Here is a 21,838-nt window from a genome sequence, read left to right as displayed (position 1 = left end):
TTAAATATTGAATATATCTAAATGTGAATTATCTGAAAGGAAACTTAATACCAACAGAATTTATCTACAAGCCTTTGTTTTTTTCCCCACTTGTTGGCTTTTGCGTTTGGAACAATGCCAAAAAAACATATTTAAAAGAAATAAAACCCTGTAATAATAATGATCAAAACACGTGGGGCGGTTTTTTTTTATTTTATTTTATTAATTTATTTTTTTATGTTTTTGCAAGATTGAGTTTTACCAAAGATACTGAGACGCTACGTTCGCACCTGAAACTAATATTCAAAACGACGCTCGTAGAAGGACCCAATTTCCCGTGAGCCTTTGCGTATGTGCACGTATTTTCCGCTTGTCGTCAGATGTTGTGTGTGCTCTTGTAGTTGTGCCCATGCTGTTTAGCAGCCGAAAATGAAACTTTGGTGTCAGATAAACGGGTCGCTGGAAAGCTGAGTTCTGTTCTGTTTTCTGACAATAATCATCTTCTTCTGAATCAAGTTTACATGCACTGATTCACGTTAAGCTAGCTGTAGCTGTAGCTGTAGCGATCCTCTAGTGCCGTGCCTTTCTACTGAGCTCTGAACTCCACGCTCCACTCCAACACCGACCGCCGGGGCAAGCCTCTCCTCTGGCCGCAGGATGCTCCTGTTGGTGCCGCTAATCGTTCATTTGGCCGTGGTGGCCTCCGGTCAGGACATGAACGACGACTGGGTAGACCCGTACGACATGCTCAACTACGACCACGGAACACAATCAATGAAAAAGTCCATTGAGGTAAGGAGTACTCTGATGTTGGTCTTTGGTTACATTCACTCAATTTAATGAATACTATAACACTTTGGGCTCTCTCTGGGTACGAACAGTAAAGATACCCACGAATTATTAACTAATCGCAGCAACTTTTAAATCCATACGGTTACATATTTGACATGTTAGCATTTCTTTAGGTTTATCTTTTGAAAGTAGGTCTTAAGTCCAAAGGACTTTTCAGTGTGATGCATGTAAAGACAGTAGATAAGAAAACGAGTCTTATCAGTTCAAGGACTAGTTCAAAGAAATAACTTGTTACTTCATACTTACAGTAAGTTAAGGTTGTTACAGAAACACGATTTTCTTATTAAAGCTTCACTTCTTAAGAGATTTTTAAGAAAGACTTTTCTATGCAAATGTCATAATTACCCAACATTACATCATAGTTTAACAGGTTTTTCTGGAACAGTTTGTGCTGCATATTTATGATGAACTTCTGTAAGGTAAACTGTGCCAACCTGAGGCGGAGCTGCTGTAGGTTTGATTCATTTTTTACATACGTTCAGTTTTCACTTTAGAGAAAGCATTTTTACCTTTTTACACAAAAACAGACCATTTTCTTTATCAATTCAGAAGCCACAAAAATCTCCGTGTTTTAATGATAGCCTTAGAATGCTGTGTTTATGAACTTAACACTTGAAACTTCACGGTAGCTGTAACTATAGCTGTAACTATAGCACATATATTTATCTGTGTGTGTGTGTTTTCTGTCTTTTTTTGCAGCCTGCACACTATGACAAGGTTTCAACCAAAAGAAGAGAGTTCACCGAGGACTCCAGCCAGGCTGAGTTAACACAGTGCAACAGTAACGTCAAAGAGCTGAAGTCACAGGTGAGGTATTTGGTTATGTTTGCATGTTTTATACAAATGAGTTAGACGTAAATTAATCCAATCATTATTATCTTCACATGTAACTAGAGTATTGTTTGAAACTGTTCAGATTATTTTAACACTGTATTTGATGAATGTGAGGGATTTAAAACAATCAGGTAAAAATGAAAAATCAATTTTTTTTTCCATCAGATTGAAGAACAGAAGAAGAAGATCAACGTCATGTCCCAACAACCCACCTGTAATCCAGTGTTTAAGAGGTTTCTCACCAGACTCCTGAAGGATATACAAAGACTCGGTTTAGTAGGTGGTCATTTTATTGTCAAAAAAAGAAAAACAAAGTGTAGGTCACACAAATGTATTAATCTGTATAAGAAAACTGGACTTGATTAGTTTTTTTGTGTGTGTTTTTTTCCAGCCCAGTGACTCCACAGAAGTACTTTATGATGCTAAAGTCAAAATGTCCAGACAAGCCTTGACAGAGATCCAGACACTGTTGGAGGGGGAAGAAAACTGGAGAACTGGAGCTCTGGACAATGCTGTCAGTCAGATATTGGTTGACCTTAAACCGCACAACTACGAGGCCTGGAGGTGGCGCTTTGAAGACACCTTTGGTGTTGAGCTTGACACATTACTGAAAGTGAGCTCTTCCTTTATTTAAAAAAAACAAAAACAACTTATTAGGGTTTTTAATTCACTGTAGCAGAAAGTCTATTTTTTTTAACAATCCCTCTTCTCCTGTGTTGTTTTCCAGATGGTGTTATGTGTTCTGCTCATAATGACCATTGTCTGCACTCAGATGTGGTCATTTGTGTCCTGGTTTGTGCAGTTCACTCGGATGTTTGCCATCTGCTTCTTTGTCAGTATTGTCTGGAACTGGTTTTATCTGTATAAGGTGAGGGACACTGTTCATTTCAGGCTAAAAAAAAAACAAAGTTTTCAGTTTCATTAAATGTTATTTTGTGTTCAGATTGCCTTTGCAGAGCACCAGAATAACATGGTGAAAATGGACAGCGTCAATGCAAAATGTACTGGAGTGAAGAAGATTGACTGGAGTGACAGTCTCAAAGGTGAGCCACGTTGTTTTGGATTCACAGAATCATCTCCATCATTCTAGACCAAATATAATCACTGATGTCCAAACCTTCTTGGCTGCCACTGTTACTACTATCTTTTATATTTAAGATGAATAAATTCAGAATAAATATATCCTTTACTGTTTGAATGGATCTGTTTGGATGGCAAATTGACATTGATGAGTTTTAAACAAATGTTTGTATAATTTTTCTGTAGAGTGGTTTCGCAGCACGTGGACCCTTCAAGATGACCCCTGTAAGAGATACTATGAAGTCCTCATGGTCAACCCCATTCTTCTGGTACCTCCGACTAAGGTAGCTCTCTTCAAATCACTCTTTGAATACATTTGGCATTAAACCAGTTACGTCTTCCTGAAATCATGCATTTAGTTTGTTTCTCTCATCTCTCTTTTAGGCGATCTCAGTTACCATCACAACTTTCATCACTGAACCACTGAAGCATTTAGGTCAGGGAATCAGTGAGTTCCTTCGAGCCCTCCTCCAAGATCTTCCTGTTACACTGCAGATCCCAGTGCTTCTCACTATTGTCCTCTCCATTGTGGTAAGAAAAGTTACACTTTGAATGAAGTGCCTTGAAACATGAAAACACTATAGTTTTTGGAAGGGTTCAAAGTATAGCAGATGATTAATCCCAGGGTAACTGTGGATTAATTCTTACTGCCATGCGCTAAATGAGTCTGGTCCCTTTTTTTTATTTTTTTTTATTTAGATCTGATCTTGTATATAAAATCATATGTTGACTTGGTTTTCCTGCAGGTATTTATGTATGGAAGCGTTCAGGCAGCCTTCCAGCATGGGATCCTTGCACCTTTCCGCCGTCCTCGAGGCGATCCACCTCTGCCAGAACCAGGACAGCACCAGCCCCAGGTTCAGATGATTCAGGTCCGTGAGCACTTGGCTTTGGAGAATGATCAACTACAAGAGCCAGGGCAGCAAGACAATGATGGAAGGTTAGACAGGGCTCAGGTTCATGAGCGAAATCCCTGCAGACGTAGGGAAAAGCAGTCCCCGGCGTTTGTGAAGACCCTGGTTGCTGCTGATCCCCCCAACAGTGAGGATGACACAGACTCTGAACGGCAGGAACAAAGTGAAGAATTAGAGCAAAATGTGTCTTCTAATGCGGCACCAAATCAACAAGTACAAAAAGAGAAGCCGTCAGAAGTCAGCATTGCTGCCCCAAATAACACTAAACCCCCCCACTCAGACTCTTCATCGCAGTCAACAGCAAACCCTGAAAACAATTCTGAATCCAGCACAGAAGACGTCACGCTCAGACCTCAACAGACAGAAAGACAATCTTCAAGAACGGATGAAACGGTGAGCCTTTTTCCAAGTGACATTTAAGTTCATTCAAAGATATTTCTGTTACACTGAACTTACAGGTGCTGTTTAACTTTATTTTTCATGCTTTAGAATTGTCCATACACATATTGGATTATGCTTCTCCAGTTGGTAAACAGATATTTATTAACTCGGTTATGGTTCTTTATTATAAGTCTGGTGCTTTCATCTGTGTTTTGATCACAGTTGTTGGGTTTGTCTTGTTACGACTTCAAATGTTAAAATGTTTTGCTGCTCCACATCCCTTAACATTTCTTGTTTTGATACCAAAGTAGATACCGTGGCATAATTTTTACAGCATAATTGGGTGGAACATCAATTTGATGTTGCCATAATGTTCAATTATTTAAAGTTGAAACACAAATCAAACCACTAAATTCTGATCCTCATTCTTTGAAGATAAATATCACTTTTACCAGTTAAAAATAATTGTGATATTTATGAACAAGTTCAACTCATAATTGTGTGACGGTATCTCACTGGACTTTGTTGCCATTTGTAACATTATTTTGTAGTGAATGAAACCAAATAAAGCATCTTACTTTTACTTTAATGTTATATGTCTTGTACTAATGCATGATTCAGCACAACACAGTATTTACTTTGGAAAGAATGCTTTTGATCATATTTTTAATTCAGCATCATCTCTTCCTCCCGGCAGGACTCAGAGAAACTTGACTCATCTGATTCTATTTCATTTCATCATCCAGTTCAGGAGGTGGGTTCAGGCCAAGCTGATTGAACTGCAAAAAAGTCAAATATTAATATCAATATTTTTTAAGTTAACTATTACAATAATTTAATGTAAACTTTTTAGCTGATTACAAGTTACATATGGGACAAAACAAGTCAGAATAAAATATATCGTTATATCACTTTCAAAATAAGTTTGCTACAAAAACCTTACTATCAATTAAGCACTGCATTAAAATGCTGTTTTTTATTTTAAATAAATAAAAGACTTGTTATACACTGTGCACTATGTTGCAACTATGTTTTTTCAATTAAATTCATTTAAAAAAATAAGTGAATAAGTGTTTTTCTTTTTTCACTATCACACTTACAGATCATGTCCAGATTAAAACCTCAAAACATATATTTTTTCCAAAATGTAACCTGTTTTTCTTTTATCAGTTTAACAATTACTCGCCATTCATATGCGATTCGGAGCATTTAAATTAGTGTCATGACCAATGCCATGGTATCAACGGTTACTATCAAAATGTATTAATATTTTTCAAAAACCCATAACATTATATAAAGTAACACGTGTTACCGTCATGGTATCATTTAACATTATATAAAGTAACACGTGTTACTAGTTTGTAATAATTATTAAGATAAATGGAGCATTTACAATACAGAGCTAAAATGTAAAATGGATGATTTGAAACGAATGAAAAAAAAGTTTCAAGGTAACTTACTGACGGTCCCTGAATCAAAGTCGCGTAAAGACGGGCCGAGATGAGTTCTCGCGGTGATTATCCGCTGACACCTCGCCTCAAATTGAGCACCTGTGTTCGCCTCCTGATTGGCTGATCCGCAGCTGCGTGGTCACTCAGAAAAAGTGCTGCAGAAGACAGCGCTGCCTCACTGTGTCAAACTAACACTCCGTTATTAGCCGTTACTTTACCGCGTTGTGTTTTCGCCGAACGTCAAATATGGAATTATTGGTTCGATATCTGGAAAGGAGCAACTCTATCGGGTAGGTGTCGCGCCGCTAAGCGCGAATAGTTAAGATATTTTAGAAAAGAGAAACATTTTCAGAGGTAAATATACAAATGTGACGAAAGTTGAACTTTACTTTTTGCGAAACCCACAGAGGTTTCTTTAAAAGCGTAGTCGTCGGTTATTACTCGACACACCAACCGAGGGAGATGTTAAAAGTGAACTCTTTAAACAAACCTTGGACTTAAATCCGTGTAGACTTTCTCATGAATGCAGGTAGTGTCCACAGCACACGGACTTGTTCCTGTCAGCGATGCACAAACCGCCGCTCTGTTCCGAAACACTCGTCTGTTGCTCAAGTACATCAAGTTTAAACGACAAGCTCGGTTAGTTTTACTTCTGCTTTTCACACTCAACTCTATATATTTTTGATATTTAGATATAACCACGAACCCCAGTCGCAGTCGTTCGGTTTCGTGTGTAAAAAGCATAAATTTTAATAACACAAACATAGAACGAACTTACGTATTTGCATAGTGAAAAGTAAGAAAAAAAATGCGGTACTTGAAAATAACAGAACATTACAGAAAGTTGAAAATGCGTCTAAAGCAAAGGTTAAATTATATATGAGAGATAAATACTTGCTTATATCATAACATTAATACGTTTGTGAGAATTGTAGAATAAACGTTTAACGTTAAGAATTAATAATTTGAAATTACAATGTGAAACCTGAAAAATACTTAATATCAATAAGAAAATCCATTCAAAATAAACGAACTCTCCCACATTGTTTTTACAGCTTTCTGAAAGAAATGTAATTTAAACTGTCATTTTCTTTTTTCTTTTTTTTTTTAGTGTGTACCGACATGTTGAGTGCATTAATGTGTGGGTGTTTTCATAAAACTACCAAATGTGGCTGCAATAACAAAGTTTTGTTACCTGTTTATTATTATTTTCTTTTAACAAAATCATAATTTTTTTCCTGTGTTTCAGCTCTGAAATGACCCAAGACACAGTGACTGAGGAGAAACTGAGAGATGACCTCATGTACTACTTCATGAGTCCCTGTGAGAAGTACAGAGCCCGGCGTCATTTACCTTGGAAGATGGGGGTTCAGATCTTGAAGATTATCATGATCACCACACAGGTAAGTGCATGAGGTTTAAACCTAATAAGACAAACTCTAAAGGGCAGAAGCAGCTGCTCCGGTCTGGGTCTTACTGTACGTTGTTTTGTTTCTTGTCAAATAGACATTTTTTAAAATGTAAAATAACATTATTATGATTATTATTACAAAAATAATGTTGGCCTGGCACTCACACACCACACCTGACAGTAAGATTCTTCACTGGTTTCTTTAAGAGAACGTTTGTGTTCAGAAGGACTAACAAGGTTATTTTCCAAAAGGCCTGGCAGCTTAAACAAACTTTGGTTTGACAACTCAGAGATCTCAAGGAAATAAGATAAAACGTTCCTGGAGACACAGAGTCAGCATTCATGTTTGATCACCGAAGTGATGTGTTCTCAAATGTGTAAAACTCCATCTTGTGTTGTGCAGCCTTCTGATAAACATGTGAAATCTAATGAATAATTTACAGCAACTGGTAACGGAGATTTAATTTCAGTTATGGGATTATTAGGGAGGATCTGCAGCCAATCCCAGCTCATTTATTGCCAGCATAATTAGTTAATTATCACATCTTGAAAAATCCTTAAAACTAAACTTTGATTATACTTATAATTTAATTTATTATAATTCCCTCTCCTCTCTAATAATGATGCAGGTTCTAACAATAGTCTTTTTCTTTTTTTTCTTTGCAGCTGGTTCTTTTCGGCCTCAACAACCAGCTGGTGGTGGCCTATAAGGAGGAGAACAGCATGGCGTTCAAAAACCTGTTCCTTAAGGACTACAGTGGTGTGGACGAGGACGACTACAGTGTTGCTGTTTACTCCCAACAAGGCGTCTACGACAGCGTGTTCTATGTTCTAGATCAGGTACGTTTGTCACACGTTCACCTATGTTGGTCAAACTTAAACAGAAATAATGTGTCCTTCAAAGTGTGTGTGGAACAAACTTAAACAAAAATAATGTGTCCTTCAAAGTGTGTGTGTGTTCCTGTCACTAGGCAGATTAGTTTCATAGCACAGGTTTTGATATCACATGGACTTTAGTCAATGTGATTTAAGTAGTTTTGTGTTTTGTTTTAGAATATTTTCAGGATTTTTTTTTTTTTGATGAAGGACTTGTGTGTTAGTGGTAAGAACCAGTAATATTAATATGATTAACCAGGTTGGTCCAAAGACCAAAGGTTGGCACTTAATAAACTAGAGTTAGGAGAGGACACCTCCTGTCTTAACACTTTCCTCTACTTCCTTCCTCCATCTCCTCCTCTTGTCAGTCGCTTTGGATAAAACTATCTGCTGAACATAAGAGACATATGTCAATGGTGTCAATGTCAACTGTGCAAATAATTGTCTATTTTTAGTTTGTAGTTTTGTTTTGTTTTTAAATAACACATGCGAACAGGTCAGGCATGATTTGTTTACTGGGTGAAGTGAACTGGTTTTGTGTTTGACTCCAGTGTGATGCTGTTTTTAACTCGGCCTTGTTGTATTTACAGTACAACCAGTTCAGCCGGCTCTCCACAGGACCTATCACATACGCCGAGGATGAGGACGGCAATCTGCTTCCACTGGCCATTTGTAAAGAGTACTACAAGAAAGGGAGTGTGAATCCCACGGGGGAGGCCTTTGACATTGACGCTCAACTGGAGAAAGGTTGGAGAGACAGAGCATCGCCCTGTACCAGTCGTTCTGACTGTGGATGGTGTTGAAATAATGTTTTTTTTGGTGTGGAAGTTGTTCCAAATAATGACAAGATTAAATTAGAATTCAATGTTTTGTGTAGAAATATGAAATGAATGTTTTGACCGTCTGTGTTTGTCTTTTCCCCAGTTTGTATGTCACATTATCCACACAACCCTTTACTGCACAATTCATCGTTTTTTGATTTGGACTTTTACAGGTATTGTTGTCATCACTTTAACACATTAAATGTTTCACTCCTCTCCATTGATACAATAATTCTCCCACATGAACTTTCACAGACTTGTCAACATCAAAATAACTTTTGAGCTCAAAGGAATCAATCTGCAGACCGTTCGAACACGAGAGTTGCCCGACTGCTACTCTTTCCATGTCACGGTACTGTTTCCCAGCTCTTCTCATAAGACAAACTGACATTTAACAGAATTTACACCTGCATTTTGTAATGTATTAATATTATTATTTTTTTAGATAACATTTGATAACCAGGGTCACAGTGGAATAGTAAAAATATTTTTGGACATTGCTGCTCAGAGCTCTGCCTGTCGAGACTGGAAAATATCTGGAACAGGTATGTTTTTTTTTATATCAAAATATTCATAAATTGATAACTATTTTAATTTAGTTTTATTTATTGCAAGGATGCAGAACCATTTTACTGTAGTAGACCGCTGTTATCAGTGATGAACATGAAGAAGTTCCTCCTCAGATAAACAGTTAACGCCCACTTTGTCTGTTTCAGTTCAGAAAAACACACATTATCTTCTGATATTCGACGGCTTCGTCATTCTGGTGTGTCTCACCTCAGCCGTGCTCTGCACCCGCTCCATTGTTCTGGCCGTGAGGTTACTGCAGGTCAGCGGCTCCGGCTGTTCTCCCACAGTGGAGGAAACATTCTCCCCTTCAACTAGTCTCTAGTCTGACTCTAACTTTACTAACTTCTGTCTAATCCAACAATCCATTTGTGTTCTTATAAATGCAGTTCTTTGAACCTTCTTATTTTCTGGAACACCCTGCAGTCGTTTTTTAAACAGTATTCATTTCTGTATGAGCAGAGATTCACTCGCTTCCTTCGTGAGACCTCCGACCGCAGCGTGTGTGAGGAAGACCAGGGCGAGTTTCTGAACGGCTGGTATGTGCTGGTCATCGTCAGCGACCTCTTGGCCATAATTGGATCCATACTAAAGATGGAAATACAAGCCAAGGTAAAAACCAGACGTGCACTTTGATCTGTTTGCACAATGTGACTATAAACTGCTGTGTGTCTTTAGCTGCTCCACGGTCTGTTACTTTGTGGCTCGTGTCAACAAAGAATATGAAGAATGTTGCTGTTTTCAGCCTGATCCATTTATTACACTCAAAATATAAATAACATACACTTTTCAATTCCCATTTATTCATTGACTGTACATTCATCATTAGCTGAGGGTTATGGAGGATTTCGCAAAAATGACATTAGTACTTTTGTAAGTAGTGTTAAGCAGTTAAATAAGTTTAAGTCCAAAAGAGTTTCTCTTTTTTTTATCTGCTGAATTATGTCACCTTGGTCAGCAGACAGACACGGTGCTGATAAGGTCTTTATATATTAACCTGCGTGTCTTTTTTTATAGCCACTGTTCTGAGCTGTTACTGACTGATGACAGACATCTGTTAAACTTTATCTGTTACGGATGAGACCGAATGTTTTCAGAGTAAAGTGTTGACTCGCTTCATTTGACTTGATTTAAAGAAAAAAGGGATTTTAAAATGAACGTCCATAGTTTGGGTTTCAGTTATGATGACAAATATATTTTTAAAAGCCTTTGGAAAGGATTGGTGTTGAACCTGGAAAATCTCTGTATCTGGAGACATTTTAATGGAGAGGAAATAAAATAAGAACATTAAAAAATGTATATTCTAGGATTTCATATGTAATAGATCTGTAGTTTTTGGATAACTAGTATATATACAGTGCAGTAATTTGTACTCTGAACTCTTTATTATAATAACTCACATGCACCATCATGTGACATGTTACTATGAACTGATCTCCTGGAAAGACCTGTTATAGTTGGATAAGTTTATCCTTAAATAAATGGAATGTGAAGTAGTTTAAATCCTACTTAGTAAAAAAAGCCAAACTTATTAACTAAATTAACAAACTCAATTTCTCTCTCTCTCTGACACACACACACACAGAATCTAACAACTTATGACGTGTGCAGTATCTTCCTGGGAACAGCTACATTATTGGTGTGGGTCGGCGTGATCAGATACCTGGGATATTTCCAGAAATACAACGTAAGTATTACTTTAAGTATTTGTCAGTGTTCAGGTGGTAATAATTACTGTGATACTTATGATATTACGACACCACAAGTACAGCTGCAGTAGACCAAGATCATGATATTACTGTAATAATTATGATATTATGACACCACAGTCTCAAGTACAGCTGCAGTAGACCAAGATCATTGTGAATCTCTACAAAAGTCATTTTCTCACTACACCAACTTTTATTTTTCCTCCCCTCTTTCCACCGTAGTTGCTGATCCTAACGATGAAAGCCGCCTTCCCGAAGGTGCTGCGTTTCTGCTGCTGTGCCGGCATGATCTACCTCGGCTACACCTTCTGTGGGTGGATCGTACTAGGGCCCTACCACGAAAAGGTAAAAGTAGAGCTGGACTGTAGAGAGCAGAGACAGCAGTGTTTTATATGACAGTTGTTGACCTGTGTCCAGAGGGAACAGTCCTCTCTGATATAAAACACAGCTGGGACAGCATCAGTCTACGGCTGGAATTACACCAATAAACACAGAAGACTGTAGTCGATTGGAAAGACAAATAGCCCCACATGACCAAAAGGTATTTACTGTGTAGACAAAGGGGGTGTGGCCTATTGTTTTCCCTCAGCTTTGGTTGAAAACTTCTCTCACCAAGACTTAATTTTCCACATTTGTTCAGTCTTTTTTTTTTTTAAATATTTTAATTTTTTGCCATTCAGTGAGACCGGTTTTTAATTTAGAGCCCCCTTGTAGACCGTGAAGGTACTGCAAGTGGACAGTGTGGTGAATTTATACCTGGTTTTGTTTATTAGTATCTTATAAGTATCAGTTCCTGACCATCCTGGAACCCTTTTACTACAAGATTGTACTAAAGTAATACTAGACAACAACTTTTGTTTCACGAATGGATGGAATTACTTGGTTTATTTATTTATTTAAAAAGAAAATTGACATTTTTTAATCGACTTTTAGCAGCTCAAACTATGGCAGTTAAATAAGCTCTTTAAAAGTGTAACACTAATGTAACAGTCTGCCCATGCGCGTGGCGTGCGTTTGACATATCACTGCGCTGTGTTTCTAAGACTGTAAGTACAGCTCATAGTCACTAGGTGTCAGTGTTTGTTTTTTAAAGGAGGAATACTGTTCTTCCATAATTGATTTTGCTCATGTAGACACACAATAACGTATTTCTGTTTATTCAATAAGGTTTATTTAATTCTTTCACTTGATGAGATATTAAAAAAAAAACAAAAAACTTAGTGACCAACATCTAGATTTGCATCTAAATAATTAACTGCCAAATGTTTAAGTTTTTGTATAAAAGTTTTTTTTTTTTTTTTTAAACAACAATCACTAAATGAATGTTCTTGACAAATCATCTGGTGAGACTAGAATGCTAAGTTGAAGTTGAGGTGAAGTTGACGTCCAGGACCACATCTTCAGCTCAGAGCAGATTCTGGTAAACTAACGTTTTGTCAAAGATGATTTGTGTGTGTTTAGCTGTCTGTGCTTGTTAAGATAAATTATTTACGGAAGTCGGAGCATCAGCAGGCGTCTAAACAGACGGAGCCCCCACTCTGTGAGACAGATGTGAGATAGGCGGCGCTGAGCCACCTGGGGCCGAGTGACGAGTCACTGACCGAGGTTCTAATGTTTTATTAGGATTAATCCGAGGAGAGGACGCTTCTCTAAACAAGCTGCGGAGCTGATGTGAAGTGTGGTTATCATGTGAAGTGACAGTGGGTGTGACCCGGTGACAGTCCAGCACCGTGGTCTCCAGAGACTCAGTGGCCATATTTACATGGCGGTGGCTCGGGGAGTCCCCCGTAGAGCTCCGTCGGCTCTTCCAGGATTCCTGTGTATTTACTGTGGGAATAAACAGAAGGATCGTGAACTTGCCAACCCACACGTCTTCAAGTGCTCTGCCCTGCGTCCATAACCTCACAGTGGGTGTTGTTTTTAGATACTATCTCATCCTGGAGAACTTGGCTTTCTTCAAACACTGGTGTGTTTGTCTTTCTGTCTGTATGAACTGCTGCGCTGAGGCCCTTTTACACCTCCTAGTCATTAATATACCCGTCTCCATGGGAACCCACATTTGTAATAATTAACAATCACGTTCTAACTTTATTTTTTTTTACATTTTTAATTTTATTGTGAAAGTGTTTTGACAGTAAATGTTTGGCAGTGTTTCATGCTGGTCTTATACGACAGTCATCAAGTAGCTGTTTTTTGTTTTGTGTTTTTCACGTCTCCTTATTTTTGTTCACCTCTTTATTATTTACAACATGGCAACGTTCCCATTGGATAAACCATGTCAATCACACAAGGTGTTCGATCCTGTTTTCTGCTTCACTTTTTTTTCCGGAGCAGGTTTAAAGTTTATGGGACCATGTGGTTCAAACTCTACTCCGTTCTTCTACAGTAACTTCTCATGTGGCTTCACAGCACATGCTTATAATTACCCCTGTAGCGGGGAACCCTACATCTCTGCGCTGAGGTCGGACTGCGACAATATCAGAGGAAGAGAAAGGCAAAGAAAAAGTTAAAAAATGACAAAAGAATGTTTTGCATATTTCCACGTGTGTGTGTGTGTGTGTAAACCAACCATGTTTTCCTGGTGCATTTCCAAAACACCTCCAGGCATCTGGTGAGGAGGTCTGTGTTCCAAAAAGTACAAAATGGAAGAATGAAAATATTTGTTTAGCTGTGAGAGTTCAAAGGAGACGAGATCAATCGTATCCACAACAACCTCGCCGTGTTGTTTTCCATCGTTGGCAGAGGGTTTTCAACAGTGAACATCTATCATACATTTTTTATTTATTTTTTGTTATCTCATTCAACTGAAGTTAATGTATCTATTATCCATTAGTGCTAAAGATGTGGTGAAAACTTAGAGAGGCTCTTAACGGGAAATGTTTCCAGCTTTTGAATGAACTGTTGTCTGTTTGAGTTCATCTGAACTTAACTTTCTTAAATCTAAGATACACTCCCCACACACACATCAGTACTGTATCATTATTTATAAATTGCAAAGAAAATAATGACGTCTTTTTTCATCAAGGTTAACTGACTCCATCGATCCAGTGATCTGTGATCTGTTCTCCGTCTTCTCTCCAGTTCGAGGGTCTGAGTCTGGTGGCAGAATGTTTGTTCTCTCTGCTGAACGGTGACGACATGTTCACCACCTTCGCTCAGCTGAAGGACAAAAACACGCTGGTGTGGCTCTTCAGCCGGGCCTACCTCTACTCCTTCATCTCCCTCTTCATCTACATGGTGCTGTCGCTCTTCATCGCCCTCATCACGGATTCCTACGAGACCATCAAGGTACCGGTTGATTCACCTGATCTGATCTGGTCTGTGGATGATGTGTGACGGATACATTCATTTTAGACAGCTTTGGTTTTTAATATTTAACCCAGAGAAGGTAGAATACAGTCGTGATCACAGACTAACCTGGTCTGTGGAACTTGTTATGGTGAATGTTGTAAGTTTCTAAACTATTTTCAGTCCAAACAAAACAGTTTATTTTTCTTTCTTCACGTTAATGTTCCTCGCACCTCTTTTACAGCCTCAGGCCACGGGGAAAAACCTGTAAAGTTCCTGAGACAATTAAATAAACATTTTTTTTTTTTAGCAGGTTGAAATGACCAAATTAAATAAACTTTTTTTTTTTTTAGCAGGTTGAAATGACACATTTTGAGGGAACACAGTTTGTTTAAATGATGTTTTGTTCTTTTGAATATTTCCAATTCAAGATTACAGAAATGAGCGGTTCGCCACATTTCATGTCCAGTTTGTTGACAGGAAATCTTTTTTTCACATCATGATGACCCTCAGTTTTTTTTTTTTTTTGCAGCACAACACAAGTTTGTCACATTTTCTGCAGAAACACCGGTCGTTGTTGTTGTTGTTGTTACTTCAGACGTTTGTATCAATAATGTGGCCCAGAAAGTGCAGCCTTCGGTCCTGAAGAATGTTCACACTCAGTGAGTCGTCGGCTGTTCCCCCTCCTACATGCTTCAACCAACCCCCCGCTAACCTCCCAAAATCCCCTCCACTCTTCCTTGGCCGTGATTCACTAGAATTTCTGCTGTTGTTAAATGTGCCGCAGCGTGCCACACAAAAACATTCACTCCAGCCTGTATTTATCATCAATGAAATTCTTACTCAGAACAAAGACTTGATGCAAACATAAAATAGTCTGGAAATATCCTTAATGATTGAAATCTGTGTAACTGGGTGACTTTGGTTTGAAAGTAATGAGAAGGAAAGAATTACAGTTGGAATTTGAGGGATTTTTACACACAATCACAACATTTTATGAATAAATAAATTAGACAGACTGGTTTTGTTTTTTTTTGTTTTTTTACAGAACTACCAGAAGAATGGGTTCCCACTGACGGACCTGCAGCAGTTTCTGAGGGAACCAAAGAGGTTTCCTGTTGTGGACGACGACACTCGCACAGATGTTCAGGTCACCAGCTCCACGCTCTGCTGTTCGTGCTTCTACTGCCAACGGTACGACTGAGTCAAGGTCCTGTTGATACTAAATACAATGTTTAATCTTTGTTTACACACCCAGACACCTACGCAGACACACACACACACAGATAGGATTCCAAAGCTGCCGTTGTCAAGACTCTGCACTGATTTTCACTCATTCAATTGTGCAGTTAATGTTTAACCTAGACTAGAAATTGTCTTAATTTTAGCCAAAGCTTAAAAATTTGGACTCGATCTTAGACTTCTTAAAAGTGGTCACACCGCCAGGAATATTCTTTAATTTTTTTAGTGCAATTATTATTCATTTATTACAGTTTTGTTCTCCACATTTCAAATTAAGACAATCAATTATCCTTTAATGTTTTTTACACAGTGTAGCACTGAGATCATTAACATCCAGACTCATTTATTTTAGCTCCATTAATAGTTGAGTATCATTTAGGGAAAAAAAAACTAAGCAAAAATAATAACACAGGTAAAAGTACAGAAAACATTTTACTGTTAGAATTATTTAAAAAAAAACCCTCCTTTATCTCAGTCAGACATATGTCCCTGTGTTTTTTACATATTCTTTTCCTGTGAGCCAAACTCTGTCATCTGTAGGCAGCAGACGGCAGCGGAGTTTCCTCCACGCTGCGGTTTGGCTCCATCTTACCGTGGTCTGAGACCAATGAAATTAGTGGTGGCAGCTATGCAGACACACCCAGTGATGGGCTGATTACAGAGAAATGCTGGGACGCTGCTGTGAACTCACCCCCCGCACCCCCACTCTTCACTGTGTTACCTCCCAAACCCCCCCCCCAGTCAACAGTGCTCTTTTCAAATTTGAGCTACAAGGATTCTGTAGTTTGGTTGGACCAAGTTAGTGACTGTCTGAACACGTTTCTCTTTCATGTGGTGTTTGGTCAAGTGACTTTACGAGAAGTATTAAAGGAAATGTCCTCATTTGTTTTAAATTTTCATGATGATTTCTTTTTTTTTCTTTTTTTTTTTTCAATTAGCCCTTTTTTTTATGCACTTCTAATAAATATCCCCCCCTTTTTTTTCCCTCTGACCACATCCATGTTGAGGCTAATGTCAACCTGTGGTTCCCGTCTCTAATGTTCTGGTCTGCATTATTCACTATGTATAAAACAGCATGGGAATTTTGGGCAATTGGTCAGAGACAGGGAGAGAGAGAGAGGGAGAGAGAGAGATGGTTCAACAACGAGAGACATTGATAAAGATGACAGAGGACAAGAGATAAACAAAGACAGTTATTGACTAAATGGTTTTTAAAATCTCTATAGTTACTGTTAAAAATGATGTCCAGATATTTATAAGATATACATTTATTTAAAAGAAATGACATGATTGATTTTTTTTTTTTGGTTCAACAACATGAAACGTGGGCGAGTGAAAACTAGAAATATGATTAATTCTAGCGTTAAATGCTAGAATTAAACTAAAAATCATTTATGAATGAAGAGAAAACGGACCATCTTTATTTCATCTTAAAAGTTTACGTTTACGTCATCGTTTTGGGCCTGTGTCACGTGACTCCTTCTGGTTTCAGGTCTCCTCCATTAGCAGACATTAGCCTTTGAACTCGCTGGGTTTTTCGTGCACGTGTCATGTGTGATGTTATCACCACCAGAGTCGTCCAGGGTTCCTGCTCTGGACGACTGTGAGTGTTTCAGGAAGTGGAGTCTCACTTTCAGAACCATTATGTTGTTCTGTGGACTGGTACCAGAGTGCTGTCTGAATATGTACTGGGCTCTCTGCTCTGATGACGGTGGTGGTGAAGTTAAAGTGTGTGTGTGTGTGTGTGTAACTGCAGCCGTTTCTAGTCTTTCCTGAATATAATCACATTGTTATGAGTTTAAATGTCTCGTTTAGTTCACACAAAAATTACATTAGTGCTGGGCTGAAGCATTTCACTGTCAGACTGGATGAAATTACATCTGCGTCCAATCAGGTCGTCGTAGAAGACGTCGATCTGCTGTAGTTTGTGAAGGAAATGGACACAGAACGCATTAAGATGAGTAAAGTGGCGCAAATACAATAAAAATGAATAATGACCAAAATCTGTAAACACACTCTCTACACTTGGACTCTGGTTTAATTGTATTTTGGGGACATTTCTACACAATATGTGAAAATGGGATTCAAGAAATTCAGCTAAAAATGTTTTCACACGTTCACATGAAAGTAAGGGTCCAATCTAATCGATTTAATGTCTATAAAATAATACATACTCTGACTGTTTTATAATGTATAATGGGGGACAGTTAGGTCCAGAAAGGGCCGCTGTGGCCAACCAATCAGCAGCAGCAGCACAACTGACTTGACTTAATTAATCAATTGCTGTGAGTCTTCAGACAGTTGATTGATCAGAATCTACCAGGTATCACTTATTTAAAAAACAGGTTCAACAAATGACTGCAGACCTTAAAATGACTCAAATTCAGATTAATTTCGAGTTAAATTAATTAAATTGAATCTATTTCTTTGTTTCATGTCTCAAGTTGTCAGTTGATTTATGACCAACTAAAACGTTGCCATAACATAATTCAACACATAACTTTTCCACATTCTCAGTAGACGTTGGCTTTTGATAAAGAGTGGAAATGAGACAAAGTTGTGTCTATAATTTGTTTATAATTTGTGATCGTGTCTTTGTAGAGTTCCTGAAAATGATGACATCATGCTGATCAGCTGAGAAGCTTCACGCCTCCGAGTTGGATGAAAAGGATGCTGGGAGTCCTGACTGATACAGACCATAAATGACGTGGTTGTTAAACCTTATGAAATACCAGAGGAGTTCCTTCTGCCTGAGGGGCTCATGCTATTGAGCTCTGCTACCAGAGGGGGTGCTGTGTATTAGTTCAACATTTCTATTGGAGGTTTCTTTGGCTTTTTTTTTTTTTTTTTTTTGCATTGGTTTCCTATTTGCTGCAGTCTTTGTCATTCATTTTTCAGGGTCTGGTGTGTGAGTTGAACTTAAGCCAAAGTGAGTAATTGTACGTGTGTCATCGCTCATCTTTTTTATGTCTACTGTATGTATCACTGTGTTTATTTAAAAGAAGCCGAACTATGCAGAGATTTTCTAAAAAAAAAAATTAATAAATAAATTCACCATAGAATAATTTATAAACGTAATGTTTTATTTGCTTTTTTGGTGTTGTGTTTCTCTGACGGTTCCTGCTTTACAGGTGTGCTGGTAAAGTATTGGGAAAGAGAGGAATTTTTAAATGACTTCACCAGGACCGTACTGTGACTCAGCTTTATCATGATGATCATCATCACGTCTACCAACACATGAAGACGTTGAAACGTGCTGCAGCATGACCTCACAGTGTGACTTCTATGCTTTGAACCAGATACAAATCAAGGAAACGTGTTGTGCATAAACCTCAAAAGAATCCAGCATGAAGTTCTTCTATAAAAAGAGTTCCAACACCGTCCACTAGGCTGCCTCTGGGCTATGTAACATCTGCCAAAAGATCGCTCATCCAATTTCAGCAGAAGTGTTAAAACACCTGATAAGATCAGTACCCGTGTGGTGACACGACCCTCGTGTTGGTTATATTTCAGGTTCTGGTGAGATTTGAGTTCAAGTCTAAACAGATACCAGATCCTTGTTTCATCATCTCCAAAAAAAAAAGTCCTTTCAAATAATCTGTGTGTTTGTTTGGTTCGACACAGACAGGTGTTCCTTTTAGGAGTGGAGAAAACCAAAATCAATCACCTTTGGGTTGACCTTTATCAGGGGTCACCACAGGTGAAGTCCACGACAGCCGGACTGAGATGGAAATGATGGTGATGTTTAGAAATAAACAGAACTGGGAGAAGAAGATTTAAAGTCTCAGGGTGTTTTGGTAGATTTTTGTTTGAATACATTTCTATTAAAAATGATGGATTATTGTTTGATAAGATACTCACTTGTATATTTATATATTTTTTTTTTGTATTTTGCATGTCTCAAAGAAAGACAAAATATAACAAAGTGCATTGTTAAAACAGCTCAATATTTAATGCAAAATAACAAATTGTTTTTCTTAATGGCAGAAAAGAGATAAAGAGAGTGAAAAATATTCGTATTATTAAATATTGTCATATTCATTTTCTTTTGTTCTCAAATAACTAAAAAATAATTTGAGAAATATTTCAAATGTTAAGGTTTTATTACTAATTCTTGTCATTCTGTGTGTCCCCAGGTCTGGATAAATCACCACAGAGGTGAGACACATACACGTACATGTACCATGTCTAGTGTCAAATATAAAATCAAATATATGTGCAGTACTTTTTGTAGTTGGAGTCAGAGACAGTTTGAAGATGGTGTTGTTCTTTCTCTGCACTCCTGCCAACGTGTACATTTTCACTCTCTGATGACAGTTGTTTGTGAATGAAACAGCAGTAACGTCACGGTGACAGGCCGGGAGCCTCAGATTTGGTGCAGCAGGAGTGAAGGAATGATCAAGAAATGTGAAGGAGCGGGTGGAGGCACAACAAACCTCCACGCCCTGCGCGTCACCGAGCAGAGACTCTCCTCTCTCTCTCTCTCACTCTCTTACTCTCTTACTCTCTTACTCACTCAGTGACTTGACTCCTCTCCTCTCCACACTCTTCCTGCCTCCACTCCTTCTCCTTCTCCTTCTCCCGTCGTACAATTCCGTCCACACCAACATGTTCTTCATCTGTTCGAGGATCGTCTCCCCAGCCCGGCTCTGCTGAAGTGACGCACCGCAGTCGCAGGTAAACTCACCTGCTTCTTATCGATTCCCTGTTCCTTCAGCGCTGCTCACGGACGGATTTATTCCCATATTCGCCTGGTTACAGTATTTTTTTTTTTTTACAATTTTTTAAAATTAATTTCCCTAGTATTTGTTTCACTAAAGCGCGGTAGTTCACGCGAGACGCTGAAGTAAAGTTACGCAATAAACGACGAAATTACGAAAGTGCACTTTAGACTTTTAAGAGTTTTTACTATGAAGTGCAGCGTTAAAGCACAGGTGTGTGTCGTCACTTGTCATCTGACACCAAGTTCTTTATTATTTGTATGCCACACAATGAACCTTTTTTTTTTTTTTTTCTTCATTGTTGGGGTTATTTTACCTCTCAGTACTTGGACGGTGGCGTGTGTACGAACCAGTTCAGTGATAGAACTGTGTCTTTGTCTTAGTCTGGATTAGTGACAGATTACAGCTCAGATTGAAACAGGTTTTTGTTTAGATAAATACGAAATTTGTTGCTGAATTTGTCCAGCAGACAGAGAGGTGACGATGCTGGACTTTCAACGTCTGAGACTTTGCACTTCTCCTCCTGAGATACGGTGTGTTTTTGACAGGTATAAACGGTGTTGAACAGGAAGGAGCAACAGTTGGAATGTCACCTGGTTCTGTTGTGTTCACAAAAATCTGTGGAAGAAATCATTTCTGTTACAGCTGCGAAAGAACATTTTTTTAGATTAAAATTTACTTTCATAGATGTTGAAACAACTTGTGCATTTAATTTTTATTTTTTAATTTTTAATTTTGCCCCCTGCTCTGACTCTTGTTTATATTTGTGTTGCATATAGTCCACACTAAATATATTTTTTTAAAATTTTATTTACAGTATAACTCTCTTTTAACTCCAAATAATTATATTATTAAATAATCGCACACTAAATATTAAAAAATATATATATTTACAGTATAACTCTCTTTTAACTCCTACTGTTAACCCAAACGGCTCCTTTTCATTGTTTGTTTGTTGTTTACAGTCAAACTGAAGCTCTTTTGAATGTTGAATTTTAAAGAGACAAAACTGGATTCTGTTTGACCTCATTTAGCCCCAAGAGAGAGCACAGTTGTTTTTTTTTTTGTTTTTATAGCTAGGTGTTAGATATAAGACCAACTAAATATATTTAACACACTTTTGTTTCTTCCTTTTATTCTTTCAGAAATTTGCCTTTAAAATGGACGATCAGAACCAAAGCTGCCACTACAACGAGTCCATGGGCTTCTTCTACACCAACATCGGTGCCGAAGACAAGTGGGACAAAACACAGCTCATCCTGGTGCAGGTGGTGGGCTCCCTGTTCTGCTGTTTCATCCTGGTCTCCAATGCCATGGTGGTAGCTGCCGTCATCACCAACAAACGCTTCCATTACCCTTTTTACTACCTTCTGTCCAACCTGGCAGCCTCAGACTTCCTGGCGGGGATAGCCTACGTGTACCTCATGTTCAACACGGGAGAGGTGTCACGGACGCTCACGGTCAAAGGATACTTTTTCCGTCAAGGTCTGCTGGACATCAGCCTCTCGGCCTCCCTGGCCAACCTGCTGGTCATAGCTCTGGAGCGCTACATCTCTGTCATGAACTGGAAAGTCCACAGCAACCTGACGAAGAGGAGGGTGACCCTGCTCATCGTGCTGGTGTGGGCCATCTCCATCTTCATGGGTGCCGTTCCCAGTCTGGGCTGGAACTGCATCTGCAACTTGAGCAAATGTTCTCAGCTGGCACCGATC

The 21,838-nt window shown here is 38.4% G+C and overlaps 3 protein-coding genes and 1 long non-coding RNA gene across 8 annotated transcripts in view; 3 read left to right on the top strand and 1 right to left on the bottom strand.

The window, feature by feature from the left end:
* The first annotated feature begins 310 nt into the window (after window positions 1-310).
* clcc1 (chloride channel CLIC-like 1) lies at window positions 311-5,098 on the top strand. Its single transcript, XM_008329988.3, has 10 exons — window positions 311-771; window positions 1,531-1,638; window positions 1,831-1,941; window positions 2,057-2,278; window positions 2,393-2,533; window positions 2,609-2,708; window positions 2,932-3,029; window positions 3,130-3,276; window positions 3,492-4,052; window positions 4,738-5,098. The coding sequence occupies exons 1-10, from the start codon at window positions 637-639 to the stop codon at window positions 4,816-4,818; spliced, it is 1,704 nt and encodes a 567-aa protein (XP_008328210.1). The 5' UTR covers window positions 311-636; the 3' UTR covers window positions 4,819-5,098.
* On the bottom strand, window positions 4,185-6,119 carry LOC112486778 (uncharacterized). The gene is made up of 2 exons (XR_003049256.1): window positions 5,982-6,119; window positions 4,185-4,819 (listed from the first exon to the last, which is right to left on the bottom strand). It is a non-coding gene; the product is annotated as an uncharacterized LOC112486778 (long non-coding RNA).
* On the top strand, window positions 5,610-19,283 carry mcoln2 (mucolipin TRP cation channel 2). 5 transcript variants are annotated; one of them, XR_003049255.1, is made up of 16 exons: window positions 5,988-6,130; window positions 6,741-6,894; window positions 7,569-7,742; window positions 8,369-8,525; window positions 8,703-8,772; window positions 8,855-8,951; window positions 9,045-9,144; window positions 9,316-9,428; window positions 9,629-9,778; window positions 10,752-10,853; window positions 11,098-11,220; window positions 13,957-14,163; window positions 15,212-15,357; window positions 18,007-18,334; window positions 18,537-18,924; window positions 19,030-19,283. XR_003049255.1 is itself a non-coding variant. In XM_008330000.3 (14 exons), exons 1-14 carry the CDS (start codon window positions 5,738-5,740, stop codon window positions 16,058-16,060), a joined length of 1,752 nt encoding a protein of 583 aa, XP_008328222.1. In that variant the 5' UTR covers window positions 5,610-5,737; the 3' UTR covers window positions 16,061-16,320. The 5 variants fall into 5 exon arrangements, 4 of the variants coding, with proteins under 4 accessions (XP_008328222.1, XP_024909990.1, XP_024909989.1 ...); XM_008330000.3 differs by lacking the exons at window positions 5,988-6,130; window positions 18,007-18,334; window positions 18,537-18,924; window positions 19,030-19,283 and adding exons at window positions 5,610-5,781; window positions 15,946-16,320; XM_025054222.1 differs by lacking the exons at window positions 5,988-6,130; window positions 18,537-18,924; window positions 19,030-19,283 and adding an exon at window positions 5,615-5,781 and having other exon boundaries at window positions 18,007-18,478.
* A 302-nt stretch (window positions 19,284-19,585) lies between these two features.
* lpar3 (lysophosphatidic acid receptor 3) overlaps window positions 19,586-21,838 on the top strand; it is a 6,660-nt gene continuing 4,407 nt past the window's right edge. The window contains 2 exon segments of the mRNA XM_008330011.3: window positions 19,586-20,082; window positions 21,272-21,836. Of these exon segments, the coding sequence (XP_008328233.1) occupies window positions 21,287-21,836 (550 nt within the window). The 5' untranslated portion in view covers window positions 19,586-20,082; window positions 21,272-21,286.

The sequence above is a fragment of the Cynoglossus semilaevis genome, chromosome 2, assembly GCF_000523025.1.
Source record: "Cynoglossus semilaevis isolate Cse_v1.0 chromosome 2, Cse_v1.0, whole genome shotgun sequence".
NCBI classification, from domain to species: domain Eukaryota; kingdom Metazoa; phylum Chordata; class Actinopteri; order Pleuronectiformes; family Cynoglossidae; genus Cynoglossus; species Cynoglossus semilaevis.
This window is presented reverse-complemented; position numbering and strand designations above follow the sequence as displayed.